The 22413-nt window shown below is 40.9% G+C and overlaps 1 protein-coding gene across 3 annotated transcripts in view; it reads left to right on the top strand.

Annotated features, from left to right (window-relative positions):
- DPP10 (dipeptidyl peptidase like 10) overlaps positions 1–22413 on the top strand; it is an 860783-nt gene that overhangs the window by 649991 nt on the left and 188379 nt on the right. For all 3 annotated transcript variants that reach the window (XM_074967232.1, XM_074967233.1, XM_074967231.1), the window contains exon 4: positions 7717–7811. In XM_074967232.1, the coding sequence (XP_074823333.1) occupies positions 7717–7811 (95 nt within the window). The remainder of the gene's footprint in view (positions 1–7716; positions 7812–22413) is intronic.

Genomic DNA, 22413 nt, shown 5'->3' with positions numbered 1-22413 from the left:
CCAGATGATGAAGATGTCATCAATATAGCGCAAGTAGAGTAGGGGCGTTAGGGGACGAGAGCTGAGGAAGCGTTGTTCTAAGTCAGCCATAAAAATGTTGGCATACTGTGGGGCCATGCGGGTACCCATAGCAGTGCCGCTGATCTGAAGGTATACATTGTCCCCAAATGTAAAATAGTTATGGGTAAGGACAAAGTCACAAAGTTCAGCCACCAGGTTAGCCGTGACATTATCGGGGATAGTGTTCTTGACGGCTTGTAGTCCATCTTTGTGTGGAATGTTGGTGTAGAGGGCTTCTACATCCATAGTGGCCAGGATGGTGTTATCAGGAAGATCACCGATGGATTGTAGTTTCCTCAGGAAGTCAGTGGTGTCTTGAAGGTAGCTGGGAGTGCTGGTAGCGTAGGGCCTGAGGAGGGAGTCTACATAGCCAGACAATCCTGCTGTCAGGGTGCCAATGCCTGAGATGATGGGGCACCCAGGATTTCCAGGTTTATGGATCTTGGGTAGTAGATAGAATATCCCAGGTCGGGGTTCCAGGGGTGTGTCAGCTATTACCAGCAGGAGAGTGGGTTTGTGTGTGGGGGGGTGAGAAAACCTGGATTTGTGCTGGAAATGGCCCAACTTGATTATCATACACATTGTAAGGAGAGTGATCACTTTACATAAGCTATTACCAGCAGGAGAGTGGCGTGGGAGGAGGTATTTTTTCATGCTTTGTGCGTATATAGAAAGATCTTCTACACTTTCCACAGTATGCATCCGATGAAGTGAGCTGTAGCTCACGAAAGCTTATGCTCAAATAAATTGGTTAGTCTCTAAGGTGCCACAAGTACTCCTTTTCTTTTTATGTATTAGACTGTGGATCCTGATTGTGCGTGTGTGGTGGGAGGGGCAATACTGAGGATGGGGTTGATGCTACTTTTTCTCCTCTTTTTGGATGGGATGGTATTTGTGGCACAACATTCTTCCTTTTAACTTCCTTGTTAACACCCTGCCCTGGAGCTACTTACATCACTCAGGCACTCATCTGCAGTGCAGGGGAGGGGGAGTTCTTCAGTTGCCTTTGTAAGGCTGAACTCCTCCCCAACTCACTTTTGAACTAGTAAAACTAGACACGGAGTAACTGTAGAAGGCGCTGGTCGCACCTCTGTAATCATGGGCATCAGAACTTCATAACTGACCCGTGGACTTTCTGCGCTCTTGCATGTGTGGACCCTCCTTTGCCCGCTGAACAGTGGTATAGAGAAAAATTGGAATTCCTGTGGCCTTTCAGGGCCATATAGGACAGGCACCCCAAGGAGTGAGTTGATATATTTTTTTAATGAACAAAGACTGGGGAAAGGAAAATTTGGGCAGAATCCGTATAGAAGTGGGAGAAACAAACAAATAATATAAAATTTAAAATAACAGAGCCTAGGGTCATTTGGTGAAGGCTACAGCTTGACAGAGCATGGAAAATGTACATTGGTATGAATGAATTATGGTAGAGAAATTTCATCAGACCTCATACACATATTTTTTACCCACTCTTAGTTTTCTGTCACTGTTTCAAACCTATCCAGTGATTGCTCAATTTATATGGACTTTTAAAATATTGTTTTTCACTGAGTGTTTAGTAAAATGCTTTCATAGAATCATAGAATCTCAGGGTTGGAAGGGACCTCAGGAGGTCATCTAGTCCAACCCCCTGCTCAAAGCAGGACCAATCCCCAACTAAATCATCCCAGCCAGGGCTTTGTCAAGTTTGACCTTACATGAGTATGTAAAAGAGGGTTTGCTCCATTTATCAGAACTGCCAAAGATAGCTAGTTAACATTTGTAAAGTGCTCTGAAGTTGAAATATGCTGTATAAGTACTAAGTATTATTAGTATTATTATAAATGCAGAAGTAAAGCAGTACACTTGTTTCCCGAACTCTGCTCTGAGGTTGTTGCAACAGGGAACAACTCTGCCTCCAAAAAGTTACAACAGTGTGATTATAAGGTTTAGACATTTGAACATGACCTGTTGGTTTTCGCATGATGGAAAAATAACCTGTAGTTTCCCATTTTAGCTTGTAGGATCAAATAGTATTATGCCACACTGGCATTGCTGACTCAAGTGAAATTATTGTGATGATCATACATGTATTTTCCATTAACAGTTAAATTTGAGATATTTGAATTGCTTAACTATTCATCTAGCAGTCAGAATTGCCAAGACTCTCTGCAAGACAAAACAGTGGCAAAGGGCCAGCTCCTGGAGTTAGATCCATGCATGCCGAGCTGTGCACTTGAATGGAGTTCTGCTGACTTTGATAGGGATCCACACTGTGTAGTGATCTGCCCACCCAAAGTCAGTTTTGAAACTAGGGCTATAATCAGTAAGTTTCTCTTGGGGAAAAAAGACCCTTTTCTTAGTCTGTCACTCTAACCATGTCACTTCCCACATTCCTTTGAACCCCTCTCTGTTCACACTGTATCTAGTTCTAACTTATATTCTGCAACTTCAAGTCTCTTCGTAGGTCTTTCCCTCTTGTTGCATCTACCCAACCTCGCTTTGCTCCATTACAGTGATGTCATTCGCTTCTCCCACTTGTTTGTTTTCTTCCATGGTGTCCTAATACACACAGAATTTTCTGTCCAAATTGGTCTGTGAAACCATACCCCTCTTCAGATCTGCCCTTTAGGCCTACTCTTGCCATGCTGTCTACCAGAAATTAGCCAGCCAATGAGGGTTTGATTGAGGGGCGTTTGGGGATAGTGATTTTCAGTTGGTTAGGTCTAGATGCTATCTTGACCATCTGCCAAAGTAAGGAGTGGCACATTGCTGCTATATCCAGGGAGATCGAATTGTGACTCCCTTACTCCTTGCGTGTTCTGATGGCTAAGTAAATTACTTAGCCCCTTTTAGAAGGGGCAACTTACCTCCCTCCTCTATACCCAGCCAGCTACTGTGGTTGGTGAGTTTTGGGATGGAGCTAGAGGTCCTTTCCCATCTGCACCCCATCCTTGTCCATTTCCTTAGGATGGGTAGCAAGCACAACCTCTGCTCTCCCCATGTGGTCAGAATTAGAACTGGTGTCCTTACTCCCCTGCACAGCTGTGTGAGAACTATGATAATCTAGCCTTTATTTGACAAAAATAAATGTTCAGAGAATCTGGACCCATCAAGAACCATCACACTATGTAAGAACTAACGTACATGTCTGTGTGATCTTGTAGTCCTCTCTTCCACCTCACTCTTACATTTCAGCTACCAATCAAAATATCATCATTATGTTGAGTGGCCATCAACTGCTCCATTATCTAGTCTGCTAAGTGTTCTTTATCATACAGAGTGTTATTCATTGGATTGGCATTTTCATATAAATTAATGATGATTGCCCATGATTACTATACTTACATTCAACACTTATGCAGTGTTTTTATGTAACATGCTTTCTGAGGATCTCAAAGCACTTTATAGACATTAATTTAATGAATGCTTGCCCAGTAAGGTATAATTATATCCAATATGCAGATGGAAGACTGAGATGCAGTCAACATCAAGGAATGTTCAGTCTGAGAAGTCCTGACTTCCAGTTCTCTTTGCTAACCACTAGGATTACATTATTTTCCAACTCTACAAATAAAAACAAACTCTTAAATTAATCTTCATTTAGACAGTTGACCATTTCACTGCTGCTTTGCATGCCATGTATCTCTGGTTAAATGGACTTCTGGGGCTACATATTGTAGCTGATCTTGTAAACACTTATGTAATGATTTAGCTTTGCTCACATGAATAGTTTTAACTCATGTGAGGGTACTTAACATGAGTAAAATTATTCATGTGCCGATGTCTTTGTAGGATTGGGCCCAAAAGCATAGCCTTCGAAGTACATATTGCCTGATGTATGTGAGGAATCAGGAAATGGTTAATTAAATTAAAGGCGATCCATGTTGAATCAGGTACATCCCAATGCTGCTGTTAGGTGGCATTGCGCTAGGGCCTAGGAACTTTAGTCGTGAACCAGGACCCTGTGAGGTAGTTGTTAATGGAACATCAAAGGGTTTTTTTGTTTTGTTTTTAAATGCACTACAGCAGCTGGACAGAGGAATCCTTTCCCCCATCTTGTGTGTGACCTGTGTATATACATTTTAAATTCTTCAAGCCAGGCACCAGGTCTTGCTATATAACATTGACTATTATTATGGGGCTTTAGACTTAGTTGGGGCTATTCCGTGTTCCTGAAGTACAAATGACAAAAATAATATAAATTTTAAATCTTTGCATGCCAGTATATTCATAGAATCATAGAATCTCAGGATTGGAAGGGACGTCAGGAGGTCATCTAGTCCAACCCCCTGCTCAAAGCAGGACCAATCCCCAACTAAATCATCCCAGCCGGGGCTTTGTCAAGCCTGACCTTAAAAACTTCAAAAGAAGGAGATTCCACCACCTCCCTAGGTAACCCCTTCCAGTGTTTCACCACACTCCTACTGAAAAAGTTTTTCCTAATATCCAACCTAAACCTCCCCCACTGCAACTTGAGACCATTACTCCTTGTTCTGTCATCTGCTACCACTGAGAACAGTCTAGATCCATCCTCTTTGGAACCCCTTTCAGGTAGTTGAAAGCAGCTATCAAATCCCCCCTCATTCTTCTCTTCCGCAGACTAAACAATCCCAGTTCCCTCAGCCTCTCCTCATAAGTCATGTGTTCCAGTCCCCTAATCATTTCTGTTGCCCTCCGCTGGACTCTTTCTAATTTTTCCATGTCCTTCTTGTAGTGTGGGGCCCAAAATTGTACACAGTACTCCAGATGAGGCCTCACCAATGTTGAATAGAGGGGAACGATCACATCCCTCGATCTGCTGGCAATGCCCCTACTTATACATCCCAAAATGCCATTGGCCTTCTTGGCAACAAGGGCACACTGTTGACTCATATCCAGCTTCTCGTCCACTGTAACCCCTAGGTCCTTTTCTGCAGAACTGCTACCAAGCCATTCGGTCCCTAGTCTGTAGAGGTGTATGGGATTCTTCCGTCCTAAGTGCAGGACTCTGACTTGTCCTTGTTGAACCTCATCAGATTTCTTTTGGCCCAATCCTCTAATTTGTCTAGGTCCCTCTGTATCCTATCCCTACCCTCCAGCATATCTAACTCTCCTCCCAGTTTAGTGTCATCTGCAAACTTGCTGAGGGTGCAATCCACACCATCCTCCAGATCATTTATGAAGATATTGAACAAAACCGGCCCCAGGACCAACCCTTGGGGCACTCCACTTGATACCGGCTGCCAACTAGACATGGAGCCATTGATCACTACCCGTTCAGCCCAACAATCTAGCCAACTTTCTATCCACCTTATAGTCCGTTCATCCAGCCCATACTACTTTAACTTGCTGGCAAGAATACTGTGGGAGACCGTGTCAAAAGCTTTGCTAAAGACAAGGAATGACATGTCCACTGCTTTCCCCTCATCCACAGAGCCAGTTATCTCATCATAGAAGGCAATTAGATTAGTCAGGCCTGACTTGCCCTTGGTGAATCCATGCTGACTGTTCCTGATCACTTTCCTCTCCTCTAAGTGCTTCAGAATTGATTCCTTGAGGACCTGCTCCATGATTTTTCCAGGAACTGAGGTGAGGCTGACTGGCCTGTAGTTCCCAGGATCCTCCTCCTTCCCTTTTTAAAAGATGGGCACTACATTAGCCTTTTTCCAGTCGTCCGGGACTTCCCCCGATCGCCATGAGTTTTCAGAGATAATGGCCAATGGCTCTGAAATGGCTGACCTTGTTCGTGATATTACGAAGGTATTACTGGCTTGCAAGGAAGCTGTGAACAATAGCTGCCTGCAAAGCATTGTCTCTTATTAAAGATTTATCATGTTCTTTTTTAGAACTACAGCTATAAATTCTTTACTTCACAACCTTACTCATCTTCACTTCTGTACCACAGATACAATAATCCTGCCCAAAACTCTATCAATCCCACCTCAACAAAGACAGAGTATTACATTATTCTCCTAATTAAACTTCATTAATTTCACAAATCATATTAGAGCACATTCACCAGTATTATACACTCTGAATTTCTGTACTGCCAGTCAGTACTAAACTAGGTTTCTCTAAATGAATAAATAAAGCATATTTTGTGATGCTGTAACCTTGATTTTTCCCCCCAAGTCACGTTTGTTTGCTAGTTCATAAAATTCAGTAATCTGTAATGAGTTTTTCAGACATTACAGTGAGTTAGTGGTGTTCTTTTTTCTATTTCAGCATCATTTTTATCCTTTCCTATAGGTTTACTTAAGCACTTTCATTATAAGTCCTGCTTTCCAGATATTTATAACAAAGGAGTTATACTTGGTTAAATATTGTATCTGCAGGAAAGGTTTCATCAAAGCCAGGAAGCTAGGGTCTTTCTCCCTTTTTGCAGGTGTGTTAGGGCTAGTCAAAATCTAGCCCTATGATTTTACCCAGAAACTTCATCGGATTATATCCTCAAGTATTTAAAAACACTGATGTAATAGTTTCTGTAAATGTATTGCAGCCTTAGATTTCCTTCAAAAATAAAAAGGCAAACCTAAGGGTGAATGCTGGATCTATTGAAGACACTAGTAAAACTCCCATCAATTTCAATGTTGGGGGAGGTTAGAATTTCATCCTGGCATCTCTTATTAATGGTGAAGATATGTTAGACAAAACCTTGGGTTTGAAAGTTAAGGCTGACACACCTTTCTTAACCCATATGCTTTCATAATAACCACAGTTAATGTACCTTTTATATATTGTAGTTTTGTCTCTAGTTTCAATGTGTTTGTATAAATTATCCTTTTATTATGGTAACTAAAAGTAGAACAAGTTGTTAAGAGACTATTTACTCACATTGCAGACTTTAACATGATTTTTTAAAATTTATGTTACAAGTAAACATACCGTAACAGATCAGATCAGATCTATGTCTTAATCCTTTTCTGCTAGTGTAGCCTACTAGTGTAGTGTAACTCATTCCTTTGATTTACTCATGTTGCATCATCTATTCCTAACTGGAATACAAAACAGAAAAATGTAAGATATAATCTGACTGCAATTTATTAAATTGTAGTGGGAGATTCCTTCAGTATTTATAAATTAGTGAAATGAGAGAGAACCTAAATGCTTTTATTATTTTTCTGTCTTTTCCTTTAAATATGTCTGCCCATTACCTGTAGCGAAAGTATCACTTACAGGTGATAGGGCAGCAGACTTATTTAAAGGAAGAGGACAGAAGTGTAACAAAAGCATTCATATGAGAAATAGAATGTCCAGGTTTTGTCCTGCAAAACCTTATACACTAGAAAGGCTCTTCTTCATGTGAGTCATCCATCGACTTTAATGAATCTACTTGTGTTACGGGGATTTTCACGGAAGCAGTTTTCAGCCTTGAGACCATGTGCGTAATTGTACTTGCTTTGCTCACAGGAGGGTGGACTCTCTGAACTCACAGGAATGACCCCACTGATGATTGTTCCCCTTGAATCAGATGAACAGGATTTGAGGCATAAACAGTTTGATGTATTTCATGATCTCAACACAAGCAAACAAAATAGATATTATGAATGGGGTTCATTCCTCAGTCTGTTTGCATACATTTTAAAGTATCAATGTGTCTTCCAATTATTTTGTTTATTAAATATGCCTGTTGTCTCTGCAGATGTATTAAATACTCAGTGTTTTTGCTAACTGATAATGCCTTTATTGTTGCAGATACAGAAGTGGTGTATAAAAATAGGAATGGACATGTTGTTAAACTGAATGTAGAAACAAATACAACCACGTTATTACTGGAAAATACAACTTTTGTAAGTAATACATACTTATTTTACTCATTGAAATTGTATGTGTCATATTTAAATGACATCCAGTTAATAATTATTTGGCATTTCTCTATAACAGACAAAGAATGTAGTGCTTAAAGATAATATAGAATCTATTTAGAACAGATGATATTAGAGATGGAAAATACCACCCATACCACTGTTAATGCAAGATTTTCCAGTCCAGTATATTCTCATGTGCTTAGCAGACAATATGACGGAGGCCCTTGAAGGCCGACTTCTGCTGTGCTGGCCACAGTGAATCTAGCTGAAGGGTATAATAAGTAGAGTTGATCATCAAATGGGGGAAAAATTATTAAAACATTGAAAAGTGGTCCCTGGGTGGTGGTTGTCAAAATTTGAAATTTAAAAAATTCAAAATTTGAAAAATTCAACTATATAGTTGGTTGAAATATGTGGAAAATTTTGCAAAAAAAATCCTCCTTGTTTTTTTAATTTTGTTGATATTACTACAAATTCAAGCAGCTCTCATAATTAAATAAAGAAAAAATATATATTTGTCATTTCCATTCACCTCTTTCTACTTACCTGTTGCTCTTTGGTAAGGGACCAGTCCTTCTGGATTTTTTGGAAAATGCCTTGCAAGTGGTAGGGTGCTATCTTAATAATAATAATTCTTAGGATACTTTTTGATATTCAGCTTAAATTTCCCTTTGTTCTATTTCATCCCATTATGCCCAGTGATACCACCTGTAATCCTCACTTCATCAAGCCATGCGGTACATATTTCATGCTTTTCAATTCTTCCTCACAAATCTGTCCCTACAGCCCTTTGATCTTTTATGTTGTTGGTTTCTGAATTCACTTCAGTTTTTGGGGACCAAGGTGCCCAGGACTGAATTCAAGATTCATTTTCAACAGAGCCACATGGCAGGGGATTATTTTCTTCCTGGTCTGTGTTGTGATGCCTTTGTCGATGCAGCCCAAAGTTACCTTGGTTTCATTTGCTCCCTGTATTTCATTGTAATGTAACTTCCTTTCTCCCCACACCTCAGGAGCATTCACTGCTTTCACCAGGCCCCAGCCAGCTGCCTCCTCTAAACACTTCAGCTTGTGGTAGGAGAACAGGAGCTCTTGGGAATGAGCCTATCTCCAGAAGCAAAGGACTCCCTTAGGCACTGCAGGAGGGCGGGATCTGCATTTTCTGTTGGTATAGGCCTACAGAAAATGTGATACTCTTTTGGACTGAGCAGGAGAAAGATGGGAGGGAATTGTCTGAGGGGTGTGTCTGTGAGACCCAATGTCTCCTGGGTCTATTTCTGGAACGGTGCACCTTATATACCATCCATGCCTCAAGGCCCAGTCCGACACTGAGAAGGGCTGGTAGTACAAATTATAAATGTATCTTTTCATCCACTTGAGTAAAAATGCTTCTTTTCCATATGGCAAAACACCATATTTTACAACAAATTGATGTGGACAGCAGCCAAACACTGCAAATGCTCCCTCTTTTCAGAGGGTTGCTCTTTTCTGGGTTTGCATTAGAAGGGACCAGTTCGACCTCAGATCACCCAGACTGAGTTAAAGGCACAAGACACACATTCTTAATTAGAAGTTGGCAACTGATCAAAGATGCCTAATACCCAACCGACTGTCCAACAGGCCAATATACGGACCAGAGGCAAAGAATAGAGAGATGATTTGTCTGTTTTCCACATGAAGCTCATTTGAATGCAGTATGTGAGCATAGTAAAAAGTTGAAAGCATAAATGAGGTAGATTCTACCCACAGTCACATATAAGTGGAATAAAAAAGCTGAATGTGGAGCAGAAGCCTAAATATGACTTGTAGGTATATTTGGGGGGGAGGGATAGCTCAGTGGTTTGAGCATTGGCCTGCTAAACCCTGGGTTGTGAGTTCAATCCTTGAGGGGACCATTTGGGATCTGGGGCAAAAATTGGGAATTGGTCCTGCTTTGAGCAGGGGGGTGACCTCCTGAGGTCCCTTCCAACCCTGATATTCTATGATAATCAAGGGAAATTTTGCTGTACCTGACAACTTTCTGTCTGTGATGAATACACAGCAAACAGTCCTAACACAGGGTCGTAGTGTATCAGAGGCAGGCTGCGGAATTGACATTCAGAATACTCCCACTTCTCTAAGCTCTACCCTCAAAAATGCTCCAGCTTCTCCACACTGCTAGATATACTCTCCCAAGGATAAAAGAAAAGGAGGACTTGTGGCACCTTAGAGACTAACCAATTTATTTGAGCATAAGCTTTCGTGAGCTACAGCTCACTTCATCGGATGCTGTAGCTCATGAAAGCTTATGCTCAAATAAATTGGTTAGTCTCTAAGGTGCCACAAGTCCTCCTTTTCTTTTTGCGAATACAGACTAACACGGCTGCTACTCTGAAACCTCTCCCAAGGATAAACTCCTGAATCACTAATCATAATTTCCTCTGTCATTGTCATATCTGCTTAATTATTAGTGCATAAATAGAAATGGTGCTGGTTTAACACCCTGCAGAGCTGTCTTGTGCTCATCAAAAACACGGGCACACCATAACGCAGGCACTGGCAATGCAAGTTTCCACACATGGTCCCATCCTAGAGAAGCCACTTTTCAGTGTGAAACATTCCTCCACTTTTCATTCTCTCTCTCTCTCTCTTTCTCGTTCTGTCCAAATAGCCAATAGGGGGTGAGTTTTTCTTAGTGAGGTTGATAATTAGAAATCAACCTGCCATAATAAACTTCTTTCAGGGACACAACTAAAGAGGTAGTTATGGCTCCTGGTTGCTCTCTAAGTTGGCTATATTTGAACCAGTATCTTATAAGTGAATATCATCTTACTTTATTACTAATCCCTTGAAGCACACAGGCCCCCAGTGTGCAGCTCAGAGGTTCTGGCTTTACACCTTGGAGATTGCCATTTTGTGAAGAGTAAGTTTTCTTTTATCGTACTTAGTGTCACTTTGTATAAAATGCAGAGGCAAAGCCTTCTGAAAAGCCTTTTAAAGATATTCACTGTGTTCCCTCTCCATGTGTATCTGCCAGCAAAACTCAGTCAGCACAAAAAGGCAGACTCTCGGCTCATTAGTAAGTTCTGTGTTAGGTGCGTTGTAGAAAAGTGTTTTTTTTTTTTCCTTAAGAAAAACACCACTTCAGTTTTTAATCAAGGTGTAATGGTGCTGGAATTTATTAAGACGTTCTGGTGTTTTCTTTTAAAGTCTCTATTTCTCCTCCAAAAAGAAAGTCTTTTAAAAGTTTCTATAGAAAACAGCAGGGTTTTTTCTCAGTCTCCTATGGATTTATTCAAAGACTGTCTTAAAAATTACTACATTTTAGTATAATTAAACCATTTGTCCTCTCCAAACATGAGTAGAGAAGACTGAATACTTTATGTAATCAGCCCATTAGCAAAATAATCTAATGGTTAACAAAATGTATTAATAGGGAAAAAATTACAAAACCATTTCAGTAAGCACCATAAGTAGCCTATTAGCATCTCTGTAGGTTATTGATTAGATGCATTTTCTGAACTATATCCTTCAACTTCAGTGAACCTGTCAGAGTTAACCAGTGGATAGTGTGCTCTCTCTAGCTGGCCAATAAACAGTTAATACTCTAAACCAGTGGTATGCAAATGTTAACAGCTGGAAGCTAAGCAACTTCAATAGTCCATGGAGCCAAAGAGACTAGAAACTAATCATAACATGGCATCTTGAATTTATATTGTGATGCTGTATCAATGTGTGATGGTAATACATTCTCTATTATTTAGCTAATATTCCTGTCACCCTGGAATGTAAGCTCCTACTCACCAATTTAGCAGTCAGCAGCAAATCTTTATTCTTATTACACACTATAATTCCCAAATGATTTTGGAGTCATACCACATTTTTGTTTAAATAAGGTTGCCATTTTTCTGACATGCTTTTTTCTCCCTTTTTAACAGACTCTTTTTACTGTCATTTCTTTTAAAACTTGGTCAATAAATGGATTAACTGTTAGCAACCCAGTCATAAACGCAATTTCAGAGATGTCTGTGTGAAAGAGCAAGAAAGGGGGTCTGCATGCTTGCTTGAGCTCATGAAATGCATGCATATGGCCTCTCATCTTGCTCCCATCCCTCACCATACTGCCAGCGTGGCCTTCCTCATCTAGTTTTAAATATATTCGATAAACCCCAAATGAAAAACAATACAGATGTGCAAATATGAAAAAAGTATAGAGACCCAGTGACCCATAATCCACTTCCCAATTCATAACAACTGAAAACAACCAATGTCAGCATTTCCCTTCCTTCTACCACTACCCCCCAAAAAGACCACTAAAAATTAGTAACTGAAAATATGGCAAATGTATTAAATCTCAGGAACTGCTAGGATCCATCTACCACATGTGCGATGATTAAGGATGTGGGAAAAGGTTAGAAACATGAATAAAATAGGGGCTGTTGTTTTAAGACCTACCAGTTCCTGGCTCATTCACTTTGGTGCTACCCAGACTCCATCCACATGTTAGCTGATTGTGCCTATCTTGTGACTGCAGTGGAAAGTCTTAACCTTGAAGGATGACAGCAACAGAAAGGCGCGGGGGAGGGGGGAAGAGGAAGAGTAATTTATGCATCACTATTCACACATGCAGTATTGTTAAGATAAATCAATCCTACTCTCTGTGACCAGAGGCAGGATGCAACAGCAGGAAGGCCATCAAAGCACTTGTGTTCCAGATGGGAAACTAGGTGCATCCTGTGCAGAGTGTGAAGGGGATAATAGAGAGAGAAAGGAGAGCGCTTTACCTCTAACCTCAAGAGAGACCTACAGACCATGAGTTTTCACCTTCCATTGCTAAGAGGACAGAGCATGGAGTTATGAGAATCTCTGCAAGGAAAAAACACATGGCTCACGAATAACGCTAAGGAACTATCTGTATTTATACAAGGAAATGCCTTTTGCTTATTATTGTAATACAAATAGAGTAATGATATTCTTATTTGAACATCACGCATTAATCACAGAAGCATAGAGATGCATGGTCCTAGGTAACAGAGTGAGGCAGTAGCAACCTGGGGTACAACCAGGAGTCTTTTGCTGTAGCCACTAAATCAAACAGATTAGCTCAAACAGCATCTGATCACCTCAGCAGACAAGCATCTACAGGGTGGGAGGAGACATTCTCTTAGTACCTTTATTGCTGGCATGCCATTTCTTTTCTTTTTTCTCTTCCCACTCCTTGTAACCTTCTGGCTGTACAGGAGCAGAGCAAATGGAGGGAGGAGTGATTCATTTTCCCCCAACATTTCTGCATGAAAGAAAGAGTTAGTTTCTCCTCCTTTTGCTGATCTCTCCACACTCCACTAACTGTATGCATGTCATCATATAGGCAGCAGAAGCTGTAGGATCAATTTCTGGCAGCTGGTCGGAAGGACGGAAATGGCTTTAACTGGACAAGGGAGTCCTTTGTGTTTCCCATGCAGCCAGTTTAGTTCTGAGCTATCCCTGCTATGAAAACTTGCTTTTCTGAGTTACACGTAAGCTGCTGGACTGTTGATTGGATGTGCAAGCTCTGAAAGTCACACAGAAGTACCTTGTGCCATGTATTCAAAGTCTGGTGGGTGATGGGTTTGAACTCCAGACCCTAACTATGAAGGACATTCGTTGGTAAGGAGAAGACTTATCCACTGATCTACATCAGAAGAGTCTACATTGCTGAGAAATGTCATGTTGCTTTTGGTGCATTTTTAGCTTGCAAATTTGTGCTCATGAGATGGGTGTGGAAAAAAGTGAATCGTTCCAACGTGGTGCTTACTGTCCAGCAAACATTCAAGAGAATGCCACATCAGATTAATGCAGTCCCTCTACTTTCCTTCCCCTTTAGAGGACTAATCTTAGAAATATAGAATAAAATAATTTGGATTTATGCAGTTGCCTCACCATGCATATTTAATTATCCCCAAATTATGTTCTAGTTTGATCCCCTCACATAGTTAGGGGACCCTGTTAAAAATATGAATCTCATGTGCTGATGTTTACCCTTGCTCTTCAAAAATCCACGTTCCCCACGGCCCTGGTTCCTCTACCTTTTCAAGAAGGCTTAATGTCAAGTTTAAGAGCCTCTGTCCTGGGTCTCATCCAGTTAATCTGTTCAAATTGCACATGTTTCCAGGGGCTTCCCGTTTGATGTACCCCAGAGTGTATTGTGCTACTAGTATGATATTACTCTGGGCCATCTTTTGCGCATGGATTGATACAGAGGGGTTACTTTCTGCTGCCTGCTAATTAGCTGTATGGTGTCAGGTGGGTGAGCAGAGCAGAAAAAGTTTTGGCTCATGAATCACGATTAGGCTCTGTGGCAACCCAGCTGGAGAAGCCCTGCAGAGGCCTTGCAGCCAAAAGCACAGAATTAGAATTTGAGTCTGAATGGAGCTTTTGGCAGTGAATATTTCTGTGATACAGAATTGTTCACAGTAAGCTTTTCTTTATTGTCCCCTTCTTCTCTCTTGACTGGAAACTCAGTACAGCATCATAGTGCAATTATAGTTCTTTGTTGATTATCGTAGTTTTAATTGCAAGAGCAGCGTACATGGTTCTGTTTTATTTAAGAGCTTTCCACAAGAGATTAATAAGACTGAATAATAGTAAATACTTAAACTACACTTTATACCACATAAATATTACTAACTTTTGCAACATGGGGTGTTTTAATGACACTTACATGTTATGAATATGTTATGAATATTGGAACATCACCGCCATATGCACTTCTAAATGTTAAATAACATCCACAGCTAATTTATTTTATCTTATGGTTTATTAGTGCAGTGCAACAATGCACAAAGATACGGGAAAATCTGAAAGAGAGAATGGTTGATAAATAAAATTTTAAGAATCCCTTGGTAAAAGTTCTAGAACATCTGCAACAGCTTTCGTAACTCATCAGAGTGGTCAATATCCACGAATTTGCTATGATCAACACCAAAGATTTTGTTCAAAATATGTCATGTTTGCAAATAAGGGGGAGGCTTTTTAAAGCACAAAGGAAAGGCTCTTAACTGCCCTTTGTATGTCCCTAATTATACAGAAAGCTGCAAGTCCCTTCACAGTCTCTACTGGCAGTCTACACTACGCATGGCCCATCCCCACAGAGTGATTTAGCATGCTTCATCCCAGACTCCAGTGCTGAGCTTGACTTTCCCTTGACTTGGCCCTCCTGGCTGCTGGGTGATTCTGTGGCACTAGGTATCAAAAACCGAGAGCGCAGAGACCTTCTCCTGTGCTCTCAATGCTGTCCCCAGTCTCACTGCAGGTGCCCAGGCAGCAAGGAGGAACATCCTGAGTGGAATGCAAAGGCCATTGAGGAAGTGTGGAGGGGGGAACAGGAACAAGAATCAGGGCAGTGCAGGGATAGCACAGGAGTCACATGTGCAGCAGGTCAGGGACAGGAGCTGGTGGGGGAGAATTAAGAACATGAGAGCCAGAAAGAGATAAGAGCAGAGGTGCACAGGATCAGGAGAGGGGCAGAAGATAATAGCTGGGGAGACGGAGGGCAAGAAGGACAGAGCTATGGGGAGGATAGGGACAGAAACTGGAGTGGGGTACAGGAGCACAGAAATGATTGGGGTGGGGATTGGATAGGAGTAGAGTGGGCCAGCAACAGGTTATGTGGCAAACAGGGTTTTTGACAAGTAGACAACACTCCCCTCCAGAACCTAGAATTGAACTCAGGGTTCCCAAGTATCTGTAGCCCTCTGCTGTCAGAAAACAGCCATGAAACCCCCTGGCAAAGTGCTTGTTTCATCTCCCTCTAGTAACTTGCCTGCATAGAGGAAAATAGCTTTCTACTACCAGTTACTCCATTAGCTCAAGTGGCAGAGGTCTGAGTAGTGGATCTAAAGGTCCCAACATTGCTGATGACCTATTTCAAGTCAATGTGAAAACACATGGTGCATTCTGATTTTTCAGTTTGCTTTTTAAAAATGTAGGAAATTGTAAACAATAGCATATAATAGTGCAATTATAGACTGTGTCATAATGCATACACACAAGGGGAACAAATTAAGGTTGCACAGGCATTTCTTAGCTTTTGAATGCTTGACTTTAAAACCCGAATAGCCTTTTTAGTGTGATTTTTTGTATATAACTTATCGTATATTGTAGAATACACACAGTTTTTAAAAATCTCAGACCAGACCCAACAACAGGAGAATTCAGTTGAGTTTGGATTTTGCCTATATGCTCCTCATTACTTTAGTAGCTCAGTGCCTTACAGTCTTTAATATATTTATTCTCAAAGTGCTGCTGTGAGGTAGAGAAGTCATATTATCCCATTTTACAGACTGGGAACTGTGGCACAAAGGTTTAGTGACTTGCTCAGTCACACTGAAACAGAACAAGGTATGTAACCTAGTTTCCCAAGTCCTGGCCTCATGTCTTAACCACTGGACCATCCTTCCCCAGTTACCCTGCATTTTCTGACTGCTACCAGACTTTCTTCTTAAGCCTTCTCTGTCTACTTCTACACTGCCTTTTCTGCAGCTAGGCCCTGTCCACTAACTGCTCCCTATCCTAATCATCACAATGGTCCTGAATCCTTTCTCAGTCCACCTTTACACTGGTACAAAACTCTGTGTACCAAACTTCTGATTTACAGAAATGAAAGGGGGCCTGATGCTCACTGTTCCCATAGTTGCCACTGCCACTTGAGGAAACTATTTTGAAACCTAGTGCCATGTTAATGCTACCCACGTAATCCTTACCCCTCTGACTACTGATCTGCATTGCCACTTGGCCGATGACCATCTGATAAGGTGACCCAAGCAGGTCAATGAACATCATCAGCATAGTCCCTCAGCTAATATTTTGAAGACACAAATTGCTATGTGAAGTGCTACATATTATTATTACTGTCAGTATTAAAGGAGCAGTCTTCAGATGGCTCTATTATTGGTAGGGTGAAATAAGAGAGAGCATGCTCTTTGGATATTAACAACTATGGAAGTGAGAGGGAATGGTAACAGGAATGGGAAGAGTGTAATCATCAAGAATGGAGACAGTGTTTAGATTAGGACAAGGTAATCTAAATATAAATGGGGTAAAATTAAAGAGAAGAAAATGTAGCTTAAATAGCTTGTAAATTTCCCAAATGTGGAAAACTCTCCCAAGTTAAGTGGCTGAAGCTCTGCTGCTAGACCCACTGCATCTATCCTGGAGAAAGTGCTAAAAGCACTAGAAAATATACTATGAGTAATAATCCTGCACTGTCAAAACGTTATGAATAAGTTTTCTGATGCATGCACCAAGTTTGGCATGGTAATCAGAATCAAGAAAAGAGTTGTCATGTCACAAGGTACCAACATCCCACCTAAAACCTACTTTAATAATGAAACTCTGGACAATGTGGATCACTTCTCATATCTCAGCTCAATTCTTACCAGCCCATTCAACCTTGATAGGGAACTTGATGCTGGAAGTGGCAAAGCTTCTGTTTTCTTTGGGAAACTTATCTCGCATATTTGGAAAAAGAAGTTGCTAACTCTGAACGCAAAGGTGTCTGTTGATCAGGCTTGTGTCCTTAGTACCCTCCTTTACAGTTGAGAAAGCTAGGTTATGTAATCCAAGCAGGGGCGGAGATCATACAGTTTTCACATTCACTGTTGTAGAAAAATCCTTGGAGTTACTTGGGCCAACAGATCACCAATAATGAGATCCTTGAGAGAACTGGCCTACAGTCTATGCAGACTATGCTGGGCATTCTCAGGCTTCGCTGGCTGGGACATGTGGAGCACATGCCTCATGATCGTCTGCTGAAGGCTGTGCACTATGGCCAATTTAAGAATCACCTGCAATGCAGAGGAAGTCCAAAGCTCCAATACAGTGACAAGGTCAAGCAAGACCTCAAGAAATACAGCAACCTACTGACAACTGGGAAAATCCTGCCCACAATCCTTCAGTTTGAAGAAGCCAGGTTAAGATTGGTGTAGTCATCATGGAGACCCATCAGAGAGCCCAGGCTGAGGCCCTCAGGCATGCCACGAAGCAGAGTATGCTTAAACTTCCATCTGGCAAGTGGACCTGTAGAAACTCTGAGGTTTGCTGCTCATCCATTGGGCTCTTTTCCCATGCCATTGCTAAGAAACCACTGATTTTGTCATGTCTCCTTTCATCTGTCAAAATGTTGGACAGCCGTATATAACCATAGAGGTTGACTAGGTTACCTTATACTTAACTTATAAGTAATTTCCATCTCTGTCATATGTATGCTGAAAGATTAGAAGCAGGGCACTAATTTAAATACAAGAGCAATTAAAATTCACCAGTCATGTGGGCCTAGATCCTCAAAGATATTTAGGTTCCTTACACTTAAATCAATGGGAGTTAGATGCCTAAATACCATTGAAGATCTGAGCCATGGAGAATATCATATAGTGAGTGAGGCTATCAAGGGGAGATGAAGGGACTAGCCTGCATGTCAATAATAACTCAAAACCAGGTTTCAAGAAGTAAAGTGAAGGAAAAAGAGGCTGGGGTTGAGTGGCTTATATTGGCACTGGAGATCAAGTAAAGGCTGAGTCTGAATCCAGATTTCCTTCTTTTAGTTATCTGAGCATTCACCGTGGCCCCTGAAACCGGGCATTGTTAACTGTAATGTGGGCTTAATTATACAGTCTCTAGCCTAAGCTATCTTTATGCGTGACAATATCAACTGAATTGCAACAAAACATTTCTGGTTATCAGTGAAACACTGATGAAATATGAAAGAAAAAAATCTCTATCAATGTGAAACCTTGGCCTTGTAAAGCAAGATCTGAGCAAGTTTCACTTTCAGAAATACCCAGACATTTTTAATATTTCTAAAAGGTGGAAGAAAGAATTAGCTCTCTGCCTTATTCTCTCTTTCTCTTCCCTGCTTAAGTCTCTCTCACATTCTTTTGCTTTTTGTCACACTGTCTCAAAGAACAGTTCCTACCTTTCTTCTATGCTGAAAAATTACTTTACCTTAAAAAACAAACCTGGTATGTCATCAGGAAGGTAAAGGGCAAAGGGTAACTTAAATATGCTGTATCAGTCTGTCTCCATTTGGTTATCATCCTTGTGATCTGTGGAAGTGGTAATACCAATGGTCATAGTTGTCAGGTGCGTTACTGGGAGTAGAAGAGGCCATAGATTGTCCATGGAGTGTCACATCAGCATGCATCATTGTCAGAAAAAGAATTAAAACCCGTATCACATGAGGTATTTCTTTCATTGGAGGCTAAGAATGCAATCTGCTGCTCATCTTGTACTGTTGGTTCGGATCCTGCAGTCAGTGCGGGTTCTGCCTCAGCAAGGAATATACAAGATCAGATCCCTAGTCTGTTGCTTTTACAACTTAGAAAAAATAAAATTTTGTCAGATTCAGCATTGTTCATGAAACACATGATAGACCTCTGAGTTTAGGAGGAGGAAAGAGAATGTACAAGCCTTTGAGATCTAATTTTTGGGTGAAAAGATTATGAAATAATATACTGCAGGAGTAGAAGTTATGCAGGTAACAGGGCATGTCTGTACGGCAATGAGGAGGTGTGTTTGCAGCTGATATAGGCATACACAAGCTACATTTGCTCTATCTAGATCGAAGCTAGCTCAGGTCTGTCTGCATGTGCTGTAATCACAAATCCTCATTACAGTGTAGAGATTCCCATAGAGACAGCATTAAACTGTATCTGCCTACAGTAAGAACAGCAGCTTCTGGCACAGGCAACAGTCCGAAAAGTAGTGTTCATGCACGTGGTAGCAAAACTAGCAAGAAAACTCAACTGCGTCAATTTCTGGGGGGAAAAAGTTATGCAGGGGTGGGGAGAGCAGAGGCGGTTAACCTCCAGTTTTTCACTAGGGTTACAAGCACTAACGTCCCAGGTTAATAAAATGCTTAATCAAAACAAAACAGAAAATCCTTCCCCCAGAAAGATAGAGAACATACTGGTTAGAAACAGATGTGCAGATGTGGTTGCTCCATCTCAAAAAAGATATATTGGAATTGGAAAAGGTTCAGAAAAGGACAACAAAAATGATTAGGGGTTATGGAATGGCTTCCATATGAGGAGAGATTAATAAGACTGTCACTTTTCAGCTTGGAAAAGAGACGACTAAGGGGGGATATGATAGAGGTCTGTAAAATCATGTCTGGTGTGGAGAAAGTACATATGGAAGTGTTATTTACTCCTCATAACATATGAACTAGGGGTCACCAAATGAAATTAATAGGCAGCAGGTTTAAAACAAACAAAAGGAAGTATTTTTTCACACAACGCACAGTCAACCTGTAGAACTCCTTGCCAGAGGATGTTGTGAAGGCCAAGACTATAGCAGGGTTCAAAAAAGAACTAGATAAGTTAATGGAGGATAGGTCCATGAATGGCTATTAGCCAAGATGGACAAGGATGGTGTCCCGAGCCTCTGTTTGCTAGAAGCTGGGAATGGGCAACAGGGGATGGATCACTTGATGATTACCTGTTCTGTTCATTCCCTCTGGGGCACCTGGCATTGGCCACTGCTGGAAGACAGGATACTGGGCTAGATGGACCTTTGGTCCCACCCAATTTGGCCCTTCTTATGTAAACAATCCCCCCCACCCCCCAAAAATTAACAAACTGTATTTTTCTTCTGAGGATCTCATTTCAAAACACTTTTGAAGTTATGTAGAGACTGGAAGCAACATCAGCTATCAGTTATAATCATCAGGCCCAGTGTGCACTGAACTGTCCTAAGCTCAACACCAGCTGACATCCTCTCGCCCATGAGAGAGTCAGAAGTCTGTCATGTGGGCAAGGAAGAACCCAGAGGAAGAGCATGTGGAACACCTACTCTTTCTGCCTTTCTTTCACTATAATGGTTCTACAGACTCTGAGCCTGCCGTATTTTTCCTATTTGGCACAAAGAGAAGTGCAGGTGCTAACTTGTTTTTTCCTAGAAAGCTGTTTTCTGTGAATATAATGGTGAAAATTAACACTGGCTAAATTTCTTATTTTATTGACAAACTTATCATTTGATGGCCCCCCCAAAATATGAGGCTGAGATTTTCAAAAAAGCCTAAGGAAGTTAGGCACCCAAACACTACTGACATTCAAATGGGCACTTCACTAACTCCCTTAGGCTCATTTGAAAATCTCAATCTCGATAAATACATTCATTGCATTTTTTAAAGTGAATTTTGAAAAGTGTTAGCATGCATGCATTGCCGAGCTTATTTAGTATGTTTTCTGCTGGTCTAATATTAATTTTCCTGCTTGTGGAACATATAAAAATATTCCATATTTTTAACTTCCGTTTGCAAGAACAATCCCATTATACCAGATGGAGGGAAATAATCTACCAAAACCACTAGCTGTAACCAGGAGACTGTAATTTACTGACACTCCACTTATACATTCGACACTCCCAGAATCATACAAAAAAGTGCAGGTGAGTTCAAGGTGAACCAGGACATTTTCAGCATGTCTCACACGATTATAAATCCCAAGATACTTGAGATGATCTTTTAATGGGAATTAAGAAACTAGCTCTTACTGGCTTTGCTTAAAAGTGCCAACATTCTGCAGCTGAGCTGCCCAGATGTTTACTCTGAGTGTGTCATTAGTGTTGCAGTGGTATAATCACTGACTGAAGATTCTCACTAAATGCAGGAAACCTCACTTGCTTGAAAATTATTTTGGAAAACTTCCCAGGTTATATATTGCAGAAGACTGAGTTAGTGTGGCAATAATTAATACATTGCCAGAATGAAGTAGAACTCTACATCTAAAAATGTTCTTAGTGCTTTGCCAAATAAGTGAAATGTTCATATACGTGATCTGTCTTGACTGCATAAGTTAGTCAGTCAATCAAGGTTAGGTTGGGGGGACAGGAATCTTTTGTTTTGAACAAGCAAAAAAAATATTTTAAACCCACAATCCTATTCTTTTCTTTTTCTCTGGTGGCTGTTTCTTGTATTTCTTTTTTTCTCTGACCACTTGTCGAAATGTTGTGCTCAACATTAAAATAATACATTTACTATGGGCTTTTTGTTTCAAAATCTAAGTTTTCCCAGTGATTTCTTTTGCAAGGTTGGTTCTATTAGTTCTGTATGGGCTAAAATTCTGCCTTCAGAGTCAAACCTGCAATTTCCTCTGAATTTAGCAAGAGATGTGCATACACTCATCTGAGGGCAATAGCGAGCCTGAACGTGGTTTTAGCAAGGCCTACCCTTGTATATCCCTGTCATAAATATAAAGGGAAGGGTAACCACTTTTCTGTACACAGTGCTATAAAATCCCTACTGGCCAGAGGCAAAGTCCTTTTACCTGTAAAGAGTTAAGAACCTCGGGTAGCCTGGCTGGCACCTGGCCCAAAATGACCAATGAGGGCACAAGATACTTTCAAATCTGGAGCGGGGGGAAAGGCTTTTGTCTGTCTGTGTGATATCTTTGCCAGGAACAGATCAAGGATGCAAGCCCTCCAACTCCTGTAAAGTTAGTAAGTAATCTACCTAGAAAATGCATTACGTTTTCTTTGTTTTGGCTTGTGAAATTCGCTGTGCCGGAGGAAATGTGTATTCCTGTTTTTGTGTCTTTTTGTAACTTAAGGTTTTGCCTCGAGGGATTTT

This window comes from Natator depressus, chromosome 11 (genome assembly GCF_965152275.1).
Source record: "Natator depressus isolate rNatDep1 chromosome 11, rNatDep2.hap1, whole genome shotgun sequence".
Classification (NCBI taxonomy): Eukaryota; Metazoa; Chordata; order Testudines; family Cheloniidae; genus Natator; species Natator depressus.
Note: the sequence above shows the minus strand (reverse complement) of the source record. Positions and strands in the feature narration are given on the sequence as shown.